General features: G+C 38.7%; 2 protein-coding genes across 2 annotated transcripts in view; one reads left to right on the top strand and one right to left on the bottom strand.

The window, feature by feature from the left end:
- LOC5564166 (fatty acid hydroxylase domain-containing protein 2) overlaps positions 1 to 1,533 on the top strand; it is a 36,687-nt gene extending 35,154 nt beyond the window's left edge. Inside the window, exon 4 of the mRNA XM_021850394.1 lies at positions 1,155 to 1,533. Within this exon, the coding sequence (XP_021706086.1) occupies positions 1,155 to 1,296 (142 nt within the window). The 3' untranslated portion in view covers positions 1,297 to 1,533. The remainder of the gene's footprint in view (positions 1 to 1,154) is intronic.
- Positions 1 to 21,874, bottom strand: part of LOC5564163 (signal peptide peptidase-like 3) — a 221,800-nt gene that overhangs the window by 134,060 nt on the left and 65,866 nt on the right. The gene's annotated exons all lie outside the window — the stretch shown is intronic.

Raw genomic sequence — 21,874 nt, 5'->3', positions numbered from 1 at the left:
TTTATTTCTTTATTAAGGTGAATTTTAGCACATTGACGAATGGCTAGTTCTTCACCTTGTTCTGGAACAGGGCTACGGCTAATGAAATGTAATGTGTAGTTAACTAACTACACATTACATTTCATTAGCCGTAGCAGTTCAGAATTGAGTTGATTTCACCTGCTTATAATAGAAATAACGCTCTCAATTAAATCAACCTAACTTACACTTACCATAGACAAACAGACATCACACTTTCATCATTGTCTATCGACATTCTTTTTAACGGTCGATTCAAATATATTGTATGTGGTCAATCCACCACCCGAAGCGCTGGCATCGTTTTTTTCGCGTTTGACGTTTGCACACCATCGCCATCTGTTGGCCCATCGGCCAAACACAACGATTTTAGTATTGGGCGTACTTATTTTCTCGACTATAATTTTGATAGCGATTTGTTTTAAATGTTACGTCTGTTTGTCTGTGCATATACAATGTCTTTATCCACTTATTAACAGAGAACAATTCTTGAGAACAAGCTTTTGAACTTCAAATTAATTTTCAGGCCAGCCAATATGGATTAGCTGTTGCAATACCAGGAGGAAAGTTCTGCATAATACTAAAAATAATATTTTGAAATTGATTCTTAAGCTCCCTCCGTGGTATAGTACTAATGAGTTACATAGAATATCCCATGTTGGAACATTTTAGCAAATGTTAAATAAAATAATTAATAATTTTAGACAAAAATCGTTGCAATCTTCTATTGCCACGATTAATGCGTTATATATTTAAGTTAAGTTAGGTTAATTTGATTGGAAGCGTTTTTTTTTTTGTAAGTAGGTGAAATCAACTCACTAGTAAAAATTCTGAACTGCTACGGCAAATGAAATGTAATATGTAGATAACAAAATGTTGATAAAAGCTTAATATCGTTTTAACAAATTAGGATGATAGTGTTTTCTAACGCAGAACTCCTAAATATAAGAAGTGAATATAATGTTTAGAATGATATCAATAAAGAATTAAATAAAAAATAGCTTTGCCAAACAAAGTCTTATATTACTTCGGAAGTACGAAGTACGTGTGCACATTTGTATCACACATAACCCATATTTTAAAGTACGCTTCACACTTTTCCCACGTTTGCTAAACTCGCGTTCCCATTTCCACAGGTTCACTCAATGCTTCGGCGGATGGGGTATCCTCGATTGGCTGCACGGTACCGATGATCAGTATCGCAAATCCAAGAACTATCAGCGTGATCGCCGGCTTTGGAGCGGGAAATCTGCGCGGGAACTCGTCCCCGACAAATAGACGTCGTCGTCGTCGCCCATTGGCGCTAGACGGGTGAAAGGAGCTTTAGCCGACGTCAAAAGTGGGACGCGACCTATAGTTGTCTTTAGTCAATAGATAGGGTTAATTTAATGTGGACTACCTCCTACCATCCTATCCTAGTTTATACGGGTACAGTGCCATTGTGTGCTAGTAACATTTATTTTATGCCATAGAATAATAAAGTTCAATCGGGTCGCAACCCGTTAAGTTCAAGTACATCCATTATGTTATTGCTCAGGATCATGCTCCGCACTCTAAGTCGTGGACCCAAATGACGACGGTGGAAAAGATTCACTGGAATAGGTAGGATAACGGAAAACGTATATCGAGCAACGCCCTATCTCTGGAAATAATAATTCGAATTTATTCCTCACGTACTTCCGATCGTCGACGCCACGCAGTAACTCTCCTCCACAATCGAAAACGAACGTTGCACAATGGTCCGAATCGGTAATTTAGCTTATCTTAAAATATCTACCCTTGAGCAAGACAAGTTGTTATACGCATTTCTGTCAACACTAAGGGTAGAGTTAAATGATGAAATATATTTAATTTACTCCAGTTGCGCCACTAGGCAGGAAAAAAGGTAAAAGCAGAAAATCCAATAATTCGAGTTTTTCATGGAGAAAATCGTATACAAAAATACCCAGACAACCAGAAATCACACGAAAGTTCACGTTACAACTCGTTTATTCATACTAATTACATCAAACCCGCAAAACACCGTGGATAAACTCGTCAGATTGATGAGTTTCCTCGCATAAAACACTTCTTTCCTGAGTTCATTTATACATTTTGTTTCGTCCCGTACACTCGTACAAAGTAAGTCGAATCAATTCGTAGCAGCTGTCAAATCACCATTTGTTATGGTGGTAGGTCATTTGGCATAAAGCCGTTTGGCATAAAGTCGTTTTGCATAATGGTCATTTGGCATAATGGTCGTTTGGCATAACGGTCGTTTGGCATAATAGTCATTTGGCATAATGAGTCTGAAGCCAGGCATTTCTTAAGATGACATTCATTTTTACGTTTCTGTTGTGTCTTTCAAATGACATCAGGCTTGTTTTGGAGTCAATTGATACAAAATGACACTTTATTCAACAATCATATGCTCTTGGGGCCCAGATAGCCGTAGCGGTAAACGCGCAGCTATTCAGCAAGACCAAGCTGAGGGTCGTGGGTTCGAATCCCACCGGTCGAGGATCTTTTCGGGTTCTCGACTTCCCAGGGCATAGAGTATCTTCGTACCTGCCACACGATATACGCATGCAAAAATGGTCATTGGCACAGTAAGCTCTCAGTTAATAACTGTGGAAGTGATCATAAGAACACTAAGCTGACAAGCAGGCTCCCCAGTGGGGACGTAATGCCAGAAAGAAGAAGATGCTCTTGAATAACCCAAAGCATAGAAGGAAAGTCATAGTCAATAGTTTTTTTTTTTTATTATTTATCCAGAAATTATCGTTCTTCCAAATATCAATTCTTCTTTTGAGTTTCGCTATTGGAAGAAATGTTTGCAATGGAGATTTTGATATTATTTAGCACAAATTTGCCCTTCTTTTAAACATTATTTTTTTCTGAATAATTATAGGTATAAAAATCGTTGATATAAAATTTAAATAAGTTTCACCTTCTTTTAGACATAGGCTGTTCTTTGGAACTATATTTTTCAGTTTTTTTTTGTTTCCAACTGACAAAAGGGTGGCAATCGATAACATTGATTGCTCAAGTTATCAGCGGAAAGAGAATTAGATTACTGCAGTCACTTCGATGGGTTGTGCTGTGATTTTCACAGCACGAGTTGTACATTAGTTGTGGATTATTACAACGAGCACTGTAAAAATCGAGTTCTGCAACTAGTTGCGTTCAAAATTTTTGCAATTTCGTTGAAAACCACTTAAGGGTAGCAAAAATCATATCGGAATGCATTCACCATGATTTTTTTGCAATTTCTGAAAATAATTGCGTAACTCAAAATAGTTACGTTATGAGAAGGCGTTGCGTAATATCCATTACGCAATTGATTTCAGTTGCGTATTGGCTATTACCGCACTGCATAACTCAGTGCAGCAAAGTAGGCCGTTCCATTACAGATTGGCGTTATGAAAAACAGCCTATTACGATGAGAAATTGCAAAATAGTATTTTACGGAACAAGTTGCAGAATAATGATTTTTATAACACGAGTCGTAAATTTGTCTTACGAGGCTTGCCGAGTAGGATAATTACGACGAGTGCTGTAAAAATCGAGTTCTGCAACGAGTTAGGTACAACATTTTTTGCAATTTCGCAGAAGACCACTTGAGAGTATCAGAAATTATATCGGATTGCAGTCATAATTATTTTAAAATTTCTTAGAAACTTTTGTGTTATGATTCATTACACAACTCAAAACAGTTGCGTAATGAGAAAGCGTTGCGTAATGAATCATTACAGCACTGGTTTCAGTTGAGTAAAGACTATTCCGATGAGAAAATGCAAAAAATATTTTTTTGATATTCCGTTGCATATAACCTTACTTTTTATCAAGAGGACTTATGATTTTTCCTAACCGAACAAATAGTACTGAAAAGTGCTTCTATTCAGCACTGCTTACGGTGCTGAAAAGTAGCACTTTTCAGTTGTGTTTTTTTAGTGTCCGTCGAATTTAATATCTGTTTCTCTTCATACGCCATTCATTTGATTTATATAGCTTCTGATTCTACGTCCGTTGGGCAATCCGGATCCGATTCAGGTGGTTCTAATTTGGATGCGAAACGTTCATTGTACGTAGAGGAGGCAGTAGAGTCAGCTACTTTACTTCTTTTTAGGGGCGATTTTTCACGCGACTTTTCGCGTAGGAAGTTTTGCCTATGATAAGCACTTGCACAACATGGCTAGAAATTACTCGCGACATCTTACCTGTCTATCCTCGAATAGAGAGTATAGATCGGTATCGATGAAAAACTGAAAGTCGTACTATTGTTGCTCAGCCTACCTGATTAAAAAGTCCATACTACGCAAGAATGTCCACGGATGCTCTTGGAATATGTTTGTACAATTTTCAGGAACATAATCATTTGCGAATTCGTAAAAACTGCATACACAGAAGGCAAAATTATGGATTGCATTGAACATGATTCCTTTTAGAAAACAATAATATCACTTTCCTTTCATAGATAATATTAAGAACTGCAATTTATGTACATGCAACAAAATCCATTAATTGTATTTTGAATTTTATTGTCAATATGACACTTTTGGGAACAAATAATGCACAATAGTGTGAAATTTCAAAAGATTACCTTTTAATATTATTCAAAGTTATGGAATTTATTCAAGAATCTCTAATTTATCATATGGATATACATCTGAAAGATTACTAAACGTCATTAATTTCTCAATAGTTATGTTTATATGAAAGCTTTAATATATAAATATTTAATATTTATGCGTTATTTTTGATATTTTTTATCATTTTCATTGGTTACCAGTTGACCCGACAAACTTTGTTTTGTCCCGAAGTAGGTTGTTTGATAATGTGAAGCAAAATTCTACTAAAACGTGTGAGTTTCCTACTCCTGTTTTTTTTTTATTTTCCCGTGAATTTCTTCGACTTTTCATACGGACTAGCACGTCGGAACACTTCAAGAACCTAACTGTTTAAGTATCAGGTAAACCCGTGACTCATGCTCAAGCTATTTCGTGATATACAAACACCATTCCATTGTTATTTATAGGTAGATTATCATGTTATTTTTTTACTTTTTGTCAATAAAATCATCACACAGTTGTAGTTTATAGGATATTAGCTCTTGAAATTCACATAGGGAATGGTCAACTAATCCCAAGCCCGACAATGTGTTTTTTTTTTCAAAGTGGTACATAATATCATTTTGAAAAGCCTGAATTCATAAGCTATTGAAGAATTAATTATAATTTTACTTCGACTAGATTTCTTGGAGCGAAACTGTTATTTAGCCAATGTTCGAACATTTGAAAAAGATTTTGTTGAAAATATGCCACTAACTTTTTTTTGCAGGGGAGCATATCAGTTAGAAAATCAGTACATATATCAAAAACTAATTTAAAACTGTGAGTTTTTGATAATATAAAAAATTACAACAACAACACTCAAAAAGAAGATACTCTAGATATTCGAAAAAAATTTCAACTTTTGCTGCTGTGTGAATTGTGTTGTATGACTCATTTATTTTTGTACACACATCATTCAAATAAAAAAAAAAACACTTAAAAAATCTTAAATTTACAATCAATCGTATAAAGACAATCAATGACAACTCTGTTGAAATCTTGTTCAGTTCTCAAAATTGTTTCAAGGTGAAGCTGACAGTACAAAGCGTCATCTAAATGTATACATTAGAGTGTTTCAATAGAAAATTACTATGAATTCAATATTTCAATTGCAGTTGCCTATAATAGTCGAATGGTGCCAAGGGGCCCAGATAGCCGTAGCGGTAAACGCGCAGCTATTCAGCATGACCATGCTGAGGGTCGTGGGTTCAAATCCCACTGGTCGAGGATCTGTTCGTAAAGAAAATTTTCTCGATTCCCAGGGCATAGAGTATCTTCGTACCTGCCACACGATATACACATGCAAAAATGGTCAATCGACAAAGAAAGCTCTCAGTTAATGACTGTGGAAGTGCTCAAAAGAACACTAATCTGAGAAGCAGGCTTTGTCCCAGTTGGGACGTAACGCCAGAGAGAAGAAGAAGGTGCCGAAGCCAAACCCACCCTTTGTGCATTATTTTTGACGGATTTTTCAACGTATAATCATGTAAACAGAGCAATCTCGTTTGTAATTTCACTTTCAAGATGCAAGAAAGCATGCAATATTGGCGAATTTTGGATGCAAGAATACAAAATGTTTAACCCTTTTTTTCCACAGCTTTGTTCGATAATTTAACTATTAACATGACAAATCAAATCAGCTAAATTATTCAAAATCATTATAAAAAAATAATTGTTTTCAATAGTTAGTTAACTGTTTTTCAATAGTTTGACGCTTATGTCACTTATTTCGATGTTTGATGAGACAAATGAGCGTATAAATTTATTTCATTTATTATTGAGCTAATTGTTCCAATACGATTTGGCTAGCATTCTTGAGTGCATAGTTCACAATGCTAGATCTGCAAGTCAGCTTAAAGATAGATTTAAAAATCATAAAAATAAGAAAAATATAATAATAATGCGGTCCGTGCAAATTCTTCAATAAATTGTTTAAACTTTTTTCTGTCCTAAAAGCCTGAAAATAATAAAACTTTTATCTAACCGCATTGAACACTATTAAATATTGTAGGTTACAGTCCTAATAGCTTTAAAATCGCTTGTTAATTATAGGCGACTGTCGAGTTTTTAAAGGATATTTTTGAAATTTTCTCAATTGAAAATAAAACTATACTCCACCAGTTTTGCAGCAGAAGCTACCTCATGTATGTGGAAATTCCGGGTTGATACGACCAATAAGTCATGATACTTAAAAAATCTTCGGACTATGATACGCGAAAACCGTATTCTACAATTCGATCATCTTCATTAAGATCAATGCGATCTTGCACAAGCTCCTACGCATACTGACTTCACAATTCATTACAATTTGATACATTGGAATAGGGTGAACCCGAAATATTTGAAGCAATTATTTCAAATCACAACATGTATGGCTGTTAAAGTTTTTTTTGAATCAACTCCATGAGTTTAAGGCAACTAAAGATTTCATTGCTAATTTTATAAGAGAAACTTAAAGTTGCTTCCAATTTCCAAATGACAAAGTTATAAACGTGCAATGTACATCATAATTGTGTATCATTACTTTCTTTATAACGCTTGTAATGAACATAGACCACACACCACCACCACGTAAAACTGAAAATAAAAAAAGTTAGGCAAACAAGTTTTTTTTGGTTTAACCTTTCAGAATCGATTTGTGAATGAAGACTTCAATCAAAAGTGTCTTCGGCAAAGTTGTTCGTAATAACATTTTCTAAAAGTTTGCTGAAAACGCAATCACAAACTTCCTCAAAAAGTTTGATTTAAAATTTAAACTTAAATAAGAAACACTTTATCTAAATTATTTCTAAGAAGATACAAACATAAATTGCAAACGACTCATGTGAAGATACCATACGTATGAAGTCAACGAGATCGTGAGCATAGATGACCGTAAAATTCGAAGTTGTTACTCCGTGATTGACCAAAATAATCGATATTGCACAAGGCCAACCAACGGATATGTCTAAAATCAACGAGAACAGAGAAAACACTTTTTTTTCTACAAAATTTTCGATTCGGACCATTGTGCGTCGGAGGAGAAGAGAAAAGCTTTCATTGGCAGACATGTTGCAGTAATTGCTGTTGGCTAGACGGTTCGTAGCCGACGAAAGAGCGAAGAAATCTGCGGGAAAAAGCGCACAACAGTCCAAAAGCGCAGACGATTGGCCCGGCCCGATACGGACAATCAACGCGAGGTGAAAAATGAAAGTTCAATTTGGTCGAATCAAAGTTCAATAAACAAAACTGTGTGTATGTGTGCGATAAAACCTTAATCTATTTAGCGGTAATTTATGATTGGTGGCGCGGCATGGACGCAAAACTACGTACCATGCAGCAGCGCTGGGTTTGGTTACGCCTAACAGCTTTTGCATGGATGGACATACACAGAGGATTTCTTTCACGTTTATGAATCGTATCGCAGCTTGTATGGTTTGTACAGATTTGTATTGTGTCTCGTAGCAGAGTGATTGCAATTTTTCTTCGTTTTCATTGTTAGCGTTACACTCAATACTTTTCATTGAGATAGTCACATGGATACCAATAAAATAGCATTGTATGGTTCGAAAAAGTAGGAAACAGAAAGTTACTTGGAAACATGAGGCTCTTTAGGATCATAAATAATACTAGGACCATTTAGATACTGTTCCTCTTTCAAACTGTTGTATAAAACTATTAAATGCATAAAAAAGTCGAGTCCAATACACGGCACTGAATACGTGTAAGGTCGAAATACGCGTATCTGCCAAAGGATACAAAATCTAATGAAATTAAATGGTATAGTACTAAATTCGGTTTTTCATTTATTTATTAAATGCAATTAATGACACAAAATGCTACAAATATTGTAGGTTCAAAAAACGAATCAATCGTATGCCGTCTAATGTATTACTACACCGTGTTTGAATAATCCCACAGCTAGTGATAATTTACTTAACTTTGGGTTGAAGTCGATTATCTCAATCGGATGAAGTGGCTATGCCATACTTTAATCAGTCAAATGATTGATTTGACAATGTTTCTTTGACCTACCATTTACTATCGAGGATACTGGGTAGACCTGTTTTCCGGAGAGACATGATCCCTCCCTATTTTCACGGAATCTAAAAAGTTTTTTTCCAAGTCATTTTGTTCATACGAAAACTAAAAACAATTTCAGAGCTGAAAATTTGTCAATGTTACAAAAAATAGTACCGTAAAATGGGGTTTTAAGGGATTGAACTTCTCCATCAAGTTTGCCAAAACGCAAAAACGTCGATGGTCGATATATCAGTCATCTGATATGCTTGATTTGTTCGGACGATTGTGAGCTGCATTATGTGTTAGGGGATGTCTATTAAAATATGGTATTGTGAAGTCTAGATATTGAAAACCTTTCAAAACATTTTTGTTCGAATTTTATAGGCTAAATACATTTAACTACAAGACTATGAAACAGTATTTAGCATAATATGTGAGTAACTTAGAATATATAATTAGGATCATAACGCAGACAAAAACTGTAATAAATGTGATCTAGATTTCAACTTTTGATATTTTCTATGGAAAAAGTCTCTTTTTGAAATTAAGTGGGGTGTTAAGGGATTATCTTTCCTACTTTTTCCAAGTTCAAAAACTCATTCGATTTATGTTGTTAATATATTTCAATATACTTTTGGCTTGTTCCGTGACGTAAAACTTATGAACTTATTTTGTTTGTTGCTGAATATAACCAAAAATGTCTAATCTCTAAAATCGGTAAAACTGGTAGGAAAATCTTGTTAACTACGTAATAAAGAAAATATGGGTGTTTTCTTTATACTATTTTCAAAACTCGTTGGATAACTGGTAAAATGTTTGGAAATACACACTCCCAAAATATCATGTGATTTTACGTTTTTTGGATGCACATAAAAGAAGCGAGCCAAATGACGTGAATTTATGTCACATTTCAAATACCATAGCGTCTGATTCGGGAAACGCCGATCACAGTGACATCGTTTTCGTGTCCATTTACGTGTAAAACTACATTTTTTGTTCAATACATCTTCAAGGACACATTTTTGTGTTGTTTTATCATTTACATCATGTGTCATTCAGTCATTCATGGTGTTACCACCGTTAGAGGAAATAAGTCTTCGATTCTTCAGCGAACAATTTATTGTAGAATGTTGCTTTTAAGCTACAAATGGTAGAGATTATTAGATTAATTGTTTACAAACTTCTAAGTTCCATTGGCTTACAATTTCGGTGACTTTTAGTCTGCAAACTACTCCTCTTGACCTCAACGGTGAATTACAATCGTACCGCAATCTGAATGAATGTTTAAGGCAGGTTTAGCAAATTCTAACTTCATTATTGATTGAATTACTTCATAAAAAAAACTTACGGATAGTGAGTACAAAATTTGGGTATTTAATAAGAATATAAAGCTTCGTTAACCACACAGGTATCTGTAATATTAATAACGAAATAAATTCATAGTTCAATTTAAATCAATCGTACTTACAATACTTCACAAGATAATTTAGAATAATCGAATTCAATTTATACTGTAGCGTATACAAAAGAGAAGAAAATATAATCCTGAATGCCTCTACTGAAATCTCAATCTAATTTGCTGGTCATATTAGTTGACGTTCGCTTCGTGTTTTTCTATTTATCCATCACGATGAAGGGTATCTAGGCCGCCACAGTCCATTGCGCCTACAGTCGTGCGTCCGTCAGTGATGCCAGTGCCAACATCCCCCGACCCGTAAAGCTGCCCGATATCGGCAGGTTTACCGTTATCCAAAACATCTAATACAGCTAACTTTGCAGCCGCTCGACGTAAAATTCCACCTCCAGCAATCTGCACGTCAGCCTGCCTTATCCTTCCATCTGCTCCAGGAATCAACTTCACAACTCTGCCTCTTAGCCAACTATTTCTTTCGTTTTCGTTCACTATGAACACCAGCGAGCCCTCTTCTAACGGCTTAACGTCCTCAAACCATTTTGTCCTGCGTGTTTTTCTACCTATCCATCACGATGAAGGGTATCTAGGCCGCCACAGTCCATTGCGCCTACAGTCGTGCGTCCGTCAGTGATGCCAGTGCCAACATCCCCCGACCCGAGATAGTGGGTAAATATTCACGGATCCATCTAGTCCAGAAACGATCAAGCATTAGTTGACATTGATTCCAATCACTTCGAAGTGCCGATCCTTCACACGTAGGTTGCTTGATGGACTGTTTCACTCCCGACGAACTTAACAGAAGGAAGTGGTTCGGGGTGAGAGCTTCTTGATCCGAGGTTTCTAACGGTATGTAGGTTAGAGGCCTACAATTCATCATTGATTCAGCTTCTGTACATAAGGTCTGAAATACTTCTTCTGTTGGAGTTCGCAGATGTCGTAGACCAGCCATCGCTGCCTTTACCGAGCGCACCAAACGCTCCCACACTCCTCCAATGTGCGGAGATGCTGGTGGAATGAAGAACCACTTGGTATTTGCGTCTGTAAAGGTTTCTGCCAATCCGTCATTCACTCTTGCTAGCTGCTTCGCCAATTCTCGACACGTTCCTTGAAAATTAGTCCCGTTGTCCGTATATATCTCGGCTGGGGCACCTCTGCGATCGATGAACCGCCGAAAAGCTAGCTTGCAGGACTCTGTAGACAGTGACGCAACCACTTCCAAATGTACTGCCCGCGTAGCTAGGCAAGTGAACAACGCCACCCACCGCTTCACTTTGCTTCGCAGAACTTTTATTGCAAAGGGCCCACAATAATCGACTCCAACTCTGGAGAACGGCCGCTCAAACGGAGTCACTCGTGCTACGGGTAGAGGAGCCATTCTTGGAATTTTTGGTTCTGCTTTCCGTACCAGGCAAAAATTGCACCTCCTTGCTACACTACGAACCAGAGTCCGCAGATTAGAAATGTGGAACTTTTGCCTATGTCCGAAGCGCCGGTGATACCAGTCAATCAAAAGCATGATCACGTAGTGCCCCTTGGGAAGAATAACAGGGTACTTTGCATCGAATGATGCAAATGGTGAAGTCTCAATTCGACCTTCCATCCTTATCACACCAAATGCCTCGATGCAATGGCGCAAGTTTTCGTATTTTACTGGTTTTATCGAAACGTAACCGTCGTCTTGCGTTTTCTTTTGAATTCCCCATTAACTCCACCATTTCCTCTGCATATTCGTCAAGTTGGGCTAAACGCCAAAGGGCATGTTCTGCTTTTTCAAAATCAATCTGCTCTAGTTGGAGTTTCCGGTTTTCTCTTTGAAGGCGACAGTTATCAACAAAGTGAAACACGTAGGCTGCACTCCTCAACAAGCGTTCCCATTTAGAGAACCTTGAGACGTCTATTACTGCGCAGTGCAATATTTCTTGGTGAATACATATCGATCGTAAATCCTCAGTGGTATCTGTTGACAATCCCCTTTGAGCAGGCCAGTGGTCTTCTGGCAAATATAAGAATTCTGGTCCTTTAAACCACTTACTATTTGGATCCATGGTTGGTCTATTGGTCCATTTCGTCGCTTCGTCAGCCACATTGAGTTTAGTTGGTACCCAACGCCATTCGGATACTTTGGTGTTCTCCAGGATCTCTCCTACTCGCACTGCCACATATTGTCTATACTTGCGAGTGTCCGATCTAATCCACGATAATAGTGTACTGGAATCGCTGTGATAAACGGTGCGTTTGATTGAGAGGCTGTGATTGTCCTTTATGGATGAAGCCATTCGACTACCTATGACTCCTGCTTGTAGTTCTAATCGTGGAATTGATAAGGGTTTCAGAGGAGCAACTTTGGCTTTGGAGCATACAAATGCGCAGCGAGGTTTGCCTTGCTCGATGATGCGGAAGTAAGCGACAAACGCATACGCCGACTCACTTGCGTCAACAAATACGTGGAGTTCAAGAGTTTCTAGGTCTTCTACGTTGTAGGATGAAAAGTAACATCGTGGAACCTGGACATTCTGAAGAGCAGGAATTTGGTTAACCCAGCGTTTCCAGTGCGCGTAGATCTCCTGTGGAATTGGTTCGTCCCAGGTTACTCCGCCTCGCCAAAGATCTTGTATAATAATTTTTCCATGAATTAGGAAGTTGGAGATCAAACCATGTGGGTCAAACAAAGACATCAGCAACCTCAATACGCCTCGCTTAGTTACTGTTGTAGCTTCGTACGCACTTTTCTTCAGATCATCGGGTAAATTTACAGAGAATGTGAACAGGTCTTCTTCAGGCATCCAGGTCATTCCCAAGACTCGCTCAGTTTGATTTATCTTATCTTCACCAATTTTCTTCTCCGTGTTTACTGATTCCTGCCCGACGCGTCGAAGAACATTTTTTGAATTAGAGCGCCAATTCCTTAGATCGAAACCCGCCTTAGCGTGTACAGTTCGAACATCGATCGCTAAGTTTGCCAACTCCTCTTCTGTGTCCCGGCTATCTAAGTAGTCATCTACATAATGATTGTCTACTATCGCAGATGCTGCCTTAGGGTACACATCTCTCCATTCTTCGGCGTTTAAATTCTTAACATGTAGTGCTAAACATGGAGAACACGTGGAGTCAAAAGTGGCTACGTCCATTATATAGGTCTGCAGTTCGTCCGTTGGATTAGAACGGTACAAAAATCGTTGGGAAGAACGATCAGCTGAGCAGATTTTGACCTGATGATACATCTCTTTGATGTCGACCGTGATGCAAAATTTACGCTCCCGGAATCGAAAGAGAACTGACGATAATGAAGTCATCATATCCGGCCCCTTTAGAAGCATCGAGTTGAAAGAAATTCCGTTAACCTTAGCGGCCGCATCCCATATGATCCTCACCTTTCCGGGTTTCTTCGGGTTAATAACCACGCCTAGTGGTAAATACCATGCCCGCTTTGGATCCGCAGCTTCCAACTCCTTCTTGCTGGCCTTATGTGCGTAGCCTTTCGTTTGGTATTCGATGATTTGTTTGTCTAGATTGTCTCGCTATTCCGGATTTGTACGCAAACGACGTTCTAAACATTGAAATCTTCTGGCAGGCATCATATAGCTTGGTGGGAATTCAAACTGGTCGTATCGCCATAGCAGGCCAGTTTCGTAGTGCCCATCAGCACATTTTCTTGTTGTTTCATTCAAAATCGCTTTAGCCCGTAAATCATCTTTTCCTTCTGGTAAAGGTCCGCCCATTATTCCGGAATTTTCCGCTGCGAAAAAATCCTTGACCAGATTATGGAGTTTTTCGTCGGTCGTACAGTCGCACATATGGAACGAATGTGATACGTTAGTATCTGCCATGTTGCCGAAAACTGTCCAGCCCAGTCTCGTTTTGGTTGCCACAGGTTCATTTTGGCGACCTTCGTGACATTTCAAAGGCACCGCTAGCTGCAAATTGCTCAAACCTATGAACAACCTAGGCGTAGCGTTCTCGTAACTACGTATTGGCAGCTTCTGTAGATGGGGAAATCTTTTTGCCAACTGAACATAGTCCAAGGATTGAAGGGGTAAGTTTAGCCGACCCACCGTACGCACATTTACTAGAGATAGGCGCTTTCCACCTCCTGCACCAGTTATTTCCAAATTGATCCGTCTAGAATTGGCCTCATCTCTAGTGATGTTCGACGTCCACTTCAAACAGAGACCTTTTCATTCTCCTTCGACGCCAAGAAAATCTGCGATTTCTTCGTCAATCAGCGTTAAATCCGATCCTTCATCCAAAAAGGCGAATGTATCGATTTGCGTTGTATTCCCATACAATATAACAGGAATAATTCTAAAGATGGTCAAACTCTTTGGTGTACGGTGTAGGGATATTACCGCGACTTCGGATGTTTCCGGAATACCGGGGTGAAGAAGCGAATGGTGATTCCAAGCACACCCGCTGACATCGCATCAGTGTTGGGAAACTCGTACTCACGAGTTAAAAAATACTCACCCTCGTACTCGTTTGCGAGTAATACTCACACTGTGAGTTACTCATTCCTTACTCTTACTCACGCGAGAGTATGACGTCATAACTCACTGCGAGTATTACTCACGTAAAGAGTAATACTCGCAGTGAGTATGACGTCATTACTCTCGGGTGAGTGAGCAAGTTACTCTTTGTGAGTATGGTGAGTAAAAAAAATCCAAAACAAATTAAGAGTGTACATTTGTATGTTTTATACTAGGTGAAAGACTGTAGAATTAATTCATAGTATTAACACTTGCTTCGATTTCTGTATTGTGATACGCATTTTTTAGCATGGATTTTAAAATATTACTGAATTTATAGTCAGTTTTCAAACATGAATCAACAAGTTATAATGGCGAAAGTTTGCTTGTGTTCAAATATACTGCTTCGCGTTAGAAAATGGGTTAACCAAGGTGCAAAGTTTGATTTTGGACCAACCTCGCCGCGTCGCAACTCGATTCTCAATAGTGCGCATGATGCACACGGCGGAGGGCATAGATGCGCACTATAGCGAAGTGACTCGCGACGCGGCGAAGTTGGTCAAAAATCGAACTTCGCACGTTGGTTCATCCATTTTTAGTCGCGAAGCAGTATATATTCCAGACCAATTTCATTCTTCTAGTAACAAATAATAATACAGATACTTTTTTCTGAATACGTTTATGTTATTGATATTCAAAATTGAATAGCAATAATAGTAACATTCATTTATTTAATTAACATCTAAACAGATAACACTGAATCAACAATTTCACGCCACAATGGACCGATGCACACCAATTATGAACTAATCTAAGATGACGTCACGCTGCAACTTCCAGCGGGAAGAAAGCCTTTACTGCGGGCCGTGTTTACAAAAAATGAATGATTTCGTTGTACATTCATCCAATTCATGTTCATCCGGTGAACATTCGTTGTCTGGATGTTGGTCCGGATGTCATTTAATGTAAACATTGCCCGCATTTACAGCAGAAAAGAAAAAAAAGTGAAGGGTAAAAGAAGACCGTGGATAAGTCCACTACGATTATTACACGAAACCAATGTATGGACCAATGCACGAGTCCATTATTTGAAGTTTGAGCGGTGCCGTGTTATTTATTTGACCATGGCAACTAGTGAATATGGCACCGCTCAAACACCAAATTAATGAACTCGTGCATCGGTCCATTTTGTCGTTTGCCATCATAACATAAATAACACGGCACCACTAAAACGTCAAAGAATGAATGCGTGCGTTGGTCCATTATCGCATCCAATTTCGATGCGATAAAATCTCGCAACACTGCTCACCTTTGTTTTCGTACCGGTTGACGACACAAGGTGCAGTTGGCGTTCGCGTTTTTCTCCACAACGCAGGAAATAAGTTTATTTTATTGTAAAAAAAAGTGTTAAATAGTGAAAATCACTTGGCATAGGTGCCGGAATGGTAAGAAACGAGAACTTATTCGGGTGGCGCAAAAACCTAAAACTTAAGCAATTCTGAAACAGCTACCGGTGAAAATTGTATTCCATTTGGCTCTGCGGATCAGGAGCAAACACGAGATGAAAATCGTGCTAAAGATAGCGCAGGATCTGAAAGAACATCCCAGGAGCTGATCGTCACTGGTTAGTTACCTCGTCTCAATAAAGGACATCGGTTCCTCCACATCGATGTGAACAGCCCAGCAACTTCACGAAAAGGATATCCCCTCTTTCAGTTCCTGGAATTCCTGCACGGATCCGCCCTCTTGGATAAACTTACCGCCACCTCCTCCGACGATACTATCCACTCTACGGCTCATCTCGTCCCCTCAAATGTCCACACAACAGCCACTACCGAATCATTCGAGGAAGCCATTGATTTGGTCCTCAAGGAAAGACACCGCTCGCCACCATCCCCCATTTTCACCAAACAGAACCTGCTCTAGGTGCAGATCAACCAGTTTCACGAGTTCAGTCTTCGACAAACGCAGATCGAAGGAGATTCTGGTGGAGGTCAACACAATCACCGTAACCGTCCTCCACAGTCACCAAGCTCGCGGAACACCTGAAATCCATACTGTTTGCCGTGAGGGACGAACTCAGGCGGTACGAGTAAATTCCGTGGACGGCCTCCTCCGAGCGGAACATGCTGTACATGATCAGAAACACATTGGTGACATGACGAAGATTTTGGACTTTGTGCTGAACGGGCGCATGCTGCTGCTCGAGAGCGTCCAATACGAGGCCAACCAGACCTTGCTGCTGCAAAAGTTTAAATAACAGAGGAGTGACTTGATTTTACCGCTAGGTAAGCGTTGGTTGTTGTTCGATAAGAAGGAATAGGAAAATTAGACCTCTCATTATCATGCTCAATTTTTATCTAAAAAAATCTGACAAAGTTAAACGATACGTTTCCTGTAGACAGGTTCTAAAATTTGGAAATGAATGTTGAACCCTAAATATCTGTAGAGATTACTTTATCCCAGCAACCTTTAGGAGTGGATTTTTTCAAGAATCTTCTCTATGAAATTCTTCAACACTCCGTGGCTTAATAAAATACAGAGATTATCAAAAGATTTTCCACAGTTTTCCAACGATACTCTAGGGTATTCTACAAAGATTTCAATGGGAGTTGTATTAATAAAATCCACATTTTCAGATAGGACCTCTATGGACTTGACATACGAACGGACAGCGAGACGTGCATCAGGACAGACGGCTGACTTAACAACTGTAGCTTCAGGGGCATTTTCTGATTTTTAGGGCACGGACAATAATAAGTCAGAAACTTGAACGGACATTCGAACCCAGGACTCTTGTATCAAAGACAAAATAAAGACCTTCATGTCCCTTGCAATTGCCCAAAAATTTTTGGCACATAATGTAATAGAGTAGAATATAGAATTCCGTGAAAATTGTAATTGTACCTGTAAATTGTACAAACCACATTTTCTATGCAAAATATATAAGACGCTTTACTATATAAAACTAAACTGCCCATAACTGCATATTTGTAATATTCGACAAAAGTAGGCATTGAGTAAATGGAATACCAAGTGTGCATTTTATTGCAGTATGGGAGGAAACTAAAATTTCAAAAAATTACCAGGAACTCAAAAGTGCTTATTTGAGGCTGATTTTGTACAACTCATATCGCATACTACGTGAATAGTCAGAAAATAATTCTGATAAAAAATTCATTGCTATTACATTACGAGGCACATTTATAATCTCAATATGACTGTTATGCGGTTGTAATTACCAATGTGACAAAACAACTTGCTATTTTTTCGAATTATCTAGAACAATCTCACAGATTTCATTAAGTTGATCGAAAGTATTTCATTTGACGACTCTTCATGGTATTAACTCCAATTTGTCAAAAATGTCGAATGTGACTGTTATGCAGTTATGGACAGTAAAAAGAAACTTGAAAATAATCATTTTTTTCTGATTGATTGAAACTTGAGATTTTTAATTGTTATAGGGCATGTCACGGTAAACTTCAAAACGTCAAAACCTTATAACAGCCCAAATTCTTGAGACCACACCATAAAAACGATCATCTAATTATGTATCATGAAATTGAAAGCCTTTAAAGCTAGAGGTTGTGCAACGAAATTAATTACAAGCCTAAACGAAGTTACACAAAATTGAGTAAAATGCGAACAATACCAAGCTCTTGTAAACCAACACATGTATACAATTTTAATACATATTGAAGAACTGCTCACGGGATGGTTTTATCTTTTTTTCGCAAAGTTTATTCGAAAAGTAATCCGAAGCATTTTTTTGTGTGGTGAATTTTAATAAAATGAAGTAGAAATCTGGATGTGTTGAAATCACACATATGGTATGCATCAGTTAAAATAAGTAAACTACCACTGACTAGTTTAGGGTAATTCGCTAATTGTTGAACGCTACCCAAATGTTGAACGATCTGTACAAACCATGTTAAAACAGGAAATTGAACCATTTTCAAACAGTTGCAATAAATTATACAGATTATTTTGTAAGTTAGCTGTACTATTGGACACAATAAATTTAATAAGCACATCAATTTCTGAAACGAACTATTTATTGAAAATTGTAATCGGTAGGTGGAACGAAAATTTCGATTCTCTTAAAAAATAACTTAAGCTGGGGCTGCTATGAAATAAGCTGTGTGGTAAAACATACTACGTATATTGGGTTAAGCACCTATTCACGATATCAGTAAAAGTCTACTTTAGTTATTTTCTAAACATCCGTACAATTTACTCGTATCTATTAATTACATAAAATCATTTTCAATTGCACTTTCGTTTCACGTACATTTTCCATTTGTTGAACACTAGCATAACATGAAAGGCTTGGTTTCATCAACAGTATTGCCAGATTTTTTTATTTTCGTACCAAACACCTATATTGAAATGGAATATTGCATTACACAATATAGTATTGTTTTTTGCTTTAAATATCTGTTGAATAATTATTTTAAAAATCCTATAATGGTGTATGTTGCAATGATGAAAACGCGATTCAGAAAAGTATAATTAATTGCATCCCATTTCCATAGCCATTCTGATTCTTTTTTTTACGAATTTCACTATCTTCACTATGGCATCAATGCCATCACCGTTTGTTTGTTTACACCATGATTGAAATTACGCATCGGCAGCCGATTTATCCGGAGTATAACCTCAATCTCGCGATTGATGCTGTAATGTCGAAAATAATGTACATTAGGAGAAGCCGCTAAAGTCTATGGAGTGTCGTAGGGGACGATTCACTTCCGTTTCAGCCCAGAGTGGTCAGGGAAAGTGCTTCGTGGACCTAACCCTGGCCTCACAACCGGCGAGGAGCGCAAACTTGCAAGTTGAATGAATGCGGGAGTAAAACGGTCAACATTTAGCGACAATCGTTCAACATTAGGATAAGATGGGTTATGTATGTGTTCAACAATTGGGTATAGAACTCTCTTTTTAAATATATATTTTTTCAATTAAAAATGGACATTACCGTGCTAAAAATGTTACAGAAATAATGTTAAAAAATCGTCTACGTGTTGAATGCTTTTTAAGCAACATTTCTATCGAAATTTCCATGAAAATCAAATAACAAAAAAACGTCTATCTTAACCGTTCAACATTTGGCGATTTACCCTATATGTTTGCTTCGAGCAGTGTGTAATGTACTGTAGAGGCGTAGCGCAAAAAAAACATTTACGAGACAACATACGGAGCGCAATGCCCAAAATAAATTACAGCTTGTGTTAAGAATTGATATTAAAACAAGGTTTTGCGTCCATCAAACAGTTCCCAGAATAAAAAAATCATCTTACCATTTCATTAAGAACGCCCTTATAAAAGCCTTACATAGAACTTATTATTTATTTGAGGCATTTGCAAGTTTTTGAATATTTACAATACTTCAAGTGAGTAAAACTACTCACGAGTGAGTAAGCGTTAGTCTAAAACTCACTCACGAGTATGAGTTGTACAGCTGAAACTCACGCCTGAGTATACTCACGCGAGAGTTCAAGCTGTACAACTCATACTCGCGGGTGAGTTTTCAGTTTTCAGTGAGTACTCACGAGTTTCCCAACACTGCATCGCATGACCGGGATGTTCGACACGGCCACTTACCGTGCGGAACAAGACACTTATGACATAATTTGTGAGTTTGAACCGTTTTCCAGCGTTCGCTTAAGGAGAAAGATTTGAACTCAAAACATTCCTTGACCCTGTGCCCTAATTTATCGCATACGAAACAAGGCTTTGCTGTATCTACAGTTTTGAATGTGCTGTCGCTCCCCTTCTGACCTTTCACTTGTTTGTACTCTTCAAATGAATTGTGAGTGTTTACGAACGATTTCTCCCTTGATTTCTGTCTTTCGATCCTGATTGGTTGTGAAGGTTCGAACTCATCAAAACGTGTCACGTCGTTTGCCGCTGAGATGATAGCAGTCATGTAGTTGCTGAACGTTTCTAGGTTGGCCCCTACTAGTTGCTTTTTGTAGAGCGCCCCGTCCAAGCGAATATTTGCAGGCAGCTTGTCAACCAAATCGTGTAGTAACGAAGGATTTGCAAGATGAGCTTGTTGATTGGCAGCCTTTAAATGCCCTACTAAGTTTTGGACAACGATCCCAAAGTTGATTAGTGTCTCAAGTTTGTCAGCGTTGGGAGCAGGTGTGTTTCGCACTCTAGCTAACAGCGATTGGATGAGCCTTTCTGGGTTACCGAATAGGGTCTCTAATGTGGCTAGTACTTGTGGAACTGACGATGGAAGCAGTAAATTGCTTCGCACAACCTCTAGTGCATTTCCACGCAAACATTTTTGAAGACGCATCAAATTTTCGGCATCTGTATAACCACACATCAATGTAGAATTACGATAACTGCTAACAAATATAGGCCAATCCTCTGGATTTCCCGAAAAGACTGGTAGTTCTCTCGGAACTACCTGTCTCGCTGCCATCTGTTGCTGATATTGACCTACGAACGGTTCAAGTGCCTCGTGTTGAGCCGCATTGCACAATAGTGGTTGTGACTGAACTGGTTGAGTCTGATATGGCTGCCATGGTGGGAACTGCGATGCCTGAACTCCTTGCGTCGGGTGAGATTGCTGTTGAGACTGGTTATTCTGGAAAATCGTATGCCTGTGGAATGACGTCGATGGCAACGCTGGACCAGGTTCCACAATTAGAGGTGCTTTCCAAGTCGTGACTTGAGGAACAATCGGAAATGTAGTTGATGCAGCTGGCATTGTCGTTCTTGAAATAATCGCACTCGAGACTGTTGCTTGATGTACCGCCGATCCAGAAGCCTGAAACTGTGGGACTGGCGCGGGCAATGCCGACAGTGTCTGTCCCAACAATGTTGATGATTGAGGGATTCTCGTTTCGCATCATGGGCTAGCCTGCCGGTTAGATTTGCTGCCCACGACACCGTAGTGACCGGTGCAGATGATTGCAACAACGTCTGTGTTGTAGTTTGGCATCTGACGTTAGCTTCGAGTGAACTTAGCGGAGTCCCATGCAGAAGACTATTCTGTTGTCCAGTCACCGGTGGCTGTGGTAGGCCAACTATTGAATCGTCGAGTGGCGCATCTGCAACGGTGATTTCTTGATGTCCTGCTTCCATCCAATCCTTGACCTTTTCAAGGCTCTTTTGACGACTAGCTCGACTTCTCACACTCATTTCTCCATCCTCCAAGGTCTCTGCCATCAATAATGCGTATTTTTCATCGATATATTTCTGGGTTAGATCCTCCTTCTCCTTTTGAATGCGCTCTTCTCGTTGCCGCTCCTGTTCCTGTCGTTCTAGCATATGTTTTTCCTTGGCTTTCTGAACCTCTTCCAAACGCATCAGCTCCAGTCGTACTCTGGCCGAGCGAGTGCTGCTTGTTGAGATTATCGATTTCG

The sequence above is a fragment of the Aedes aegypti genome, chromosome 3, assembly GCF_002204515.2.
Source record: "Aedes aegypti strain LVP_AGWG chromosome 3, AaegL5.0 Primary Assembly, whole genome shotgun sequence".
NCBI classification, from domain to species: Eukaryota; Metazoa; Arthropoda; class Insecta; order Diptera; family Culicidae; genus Aedes; species Aedes aegypti.
This window is presented reverse-complemented; position numbering and strand designations above follow the sequence as displayed.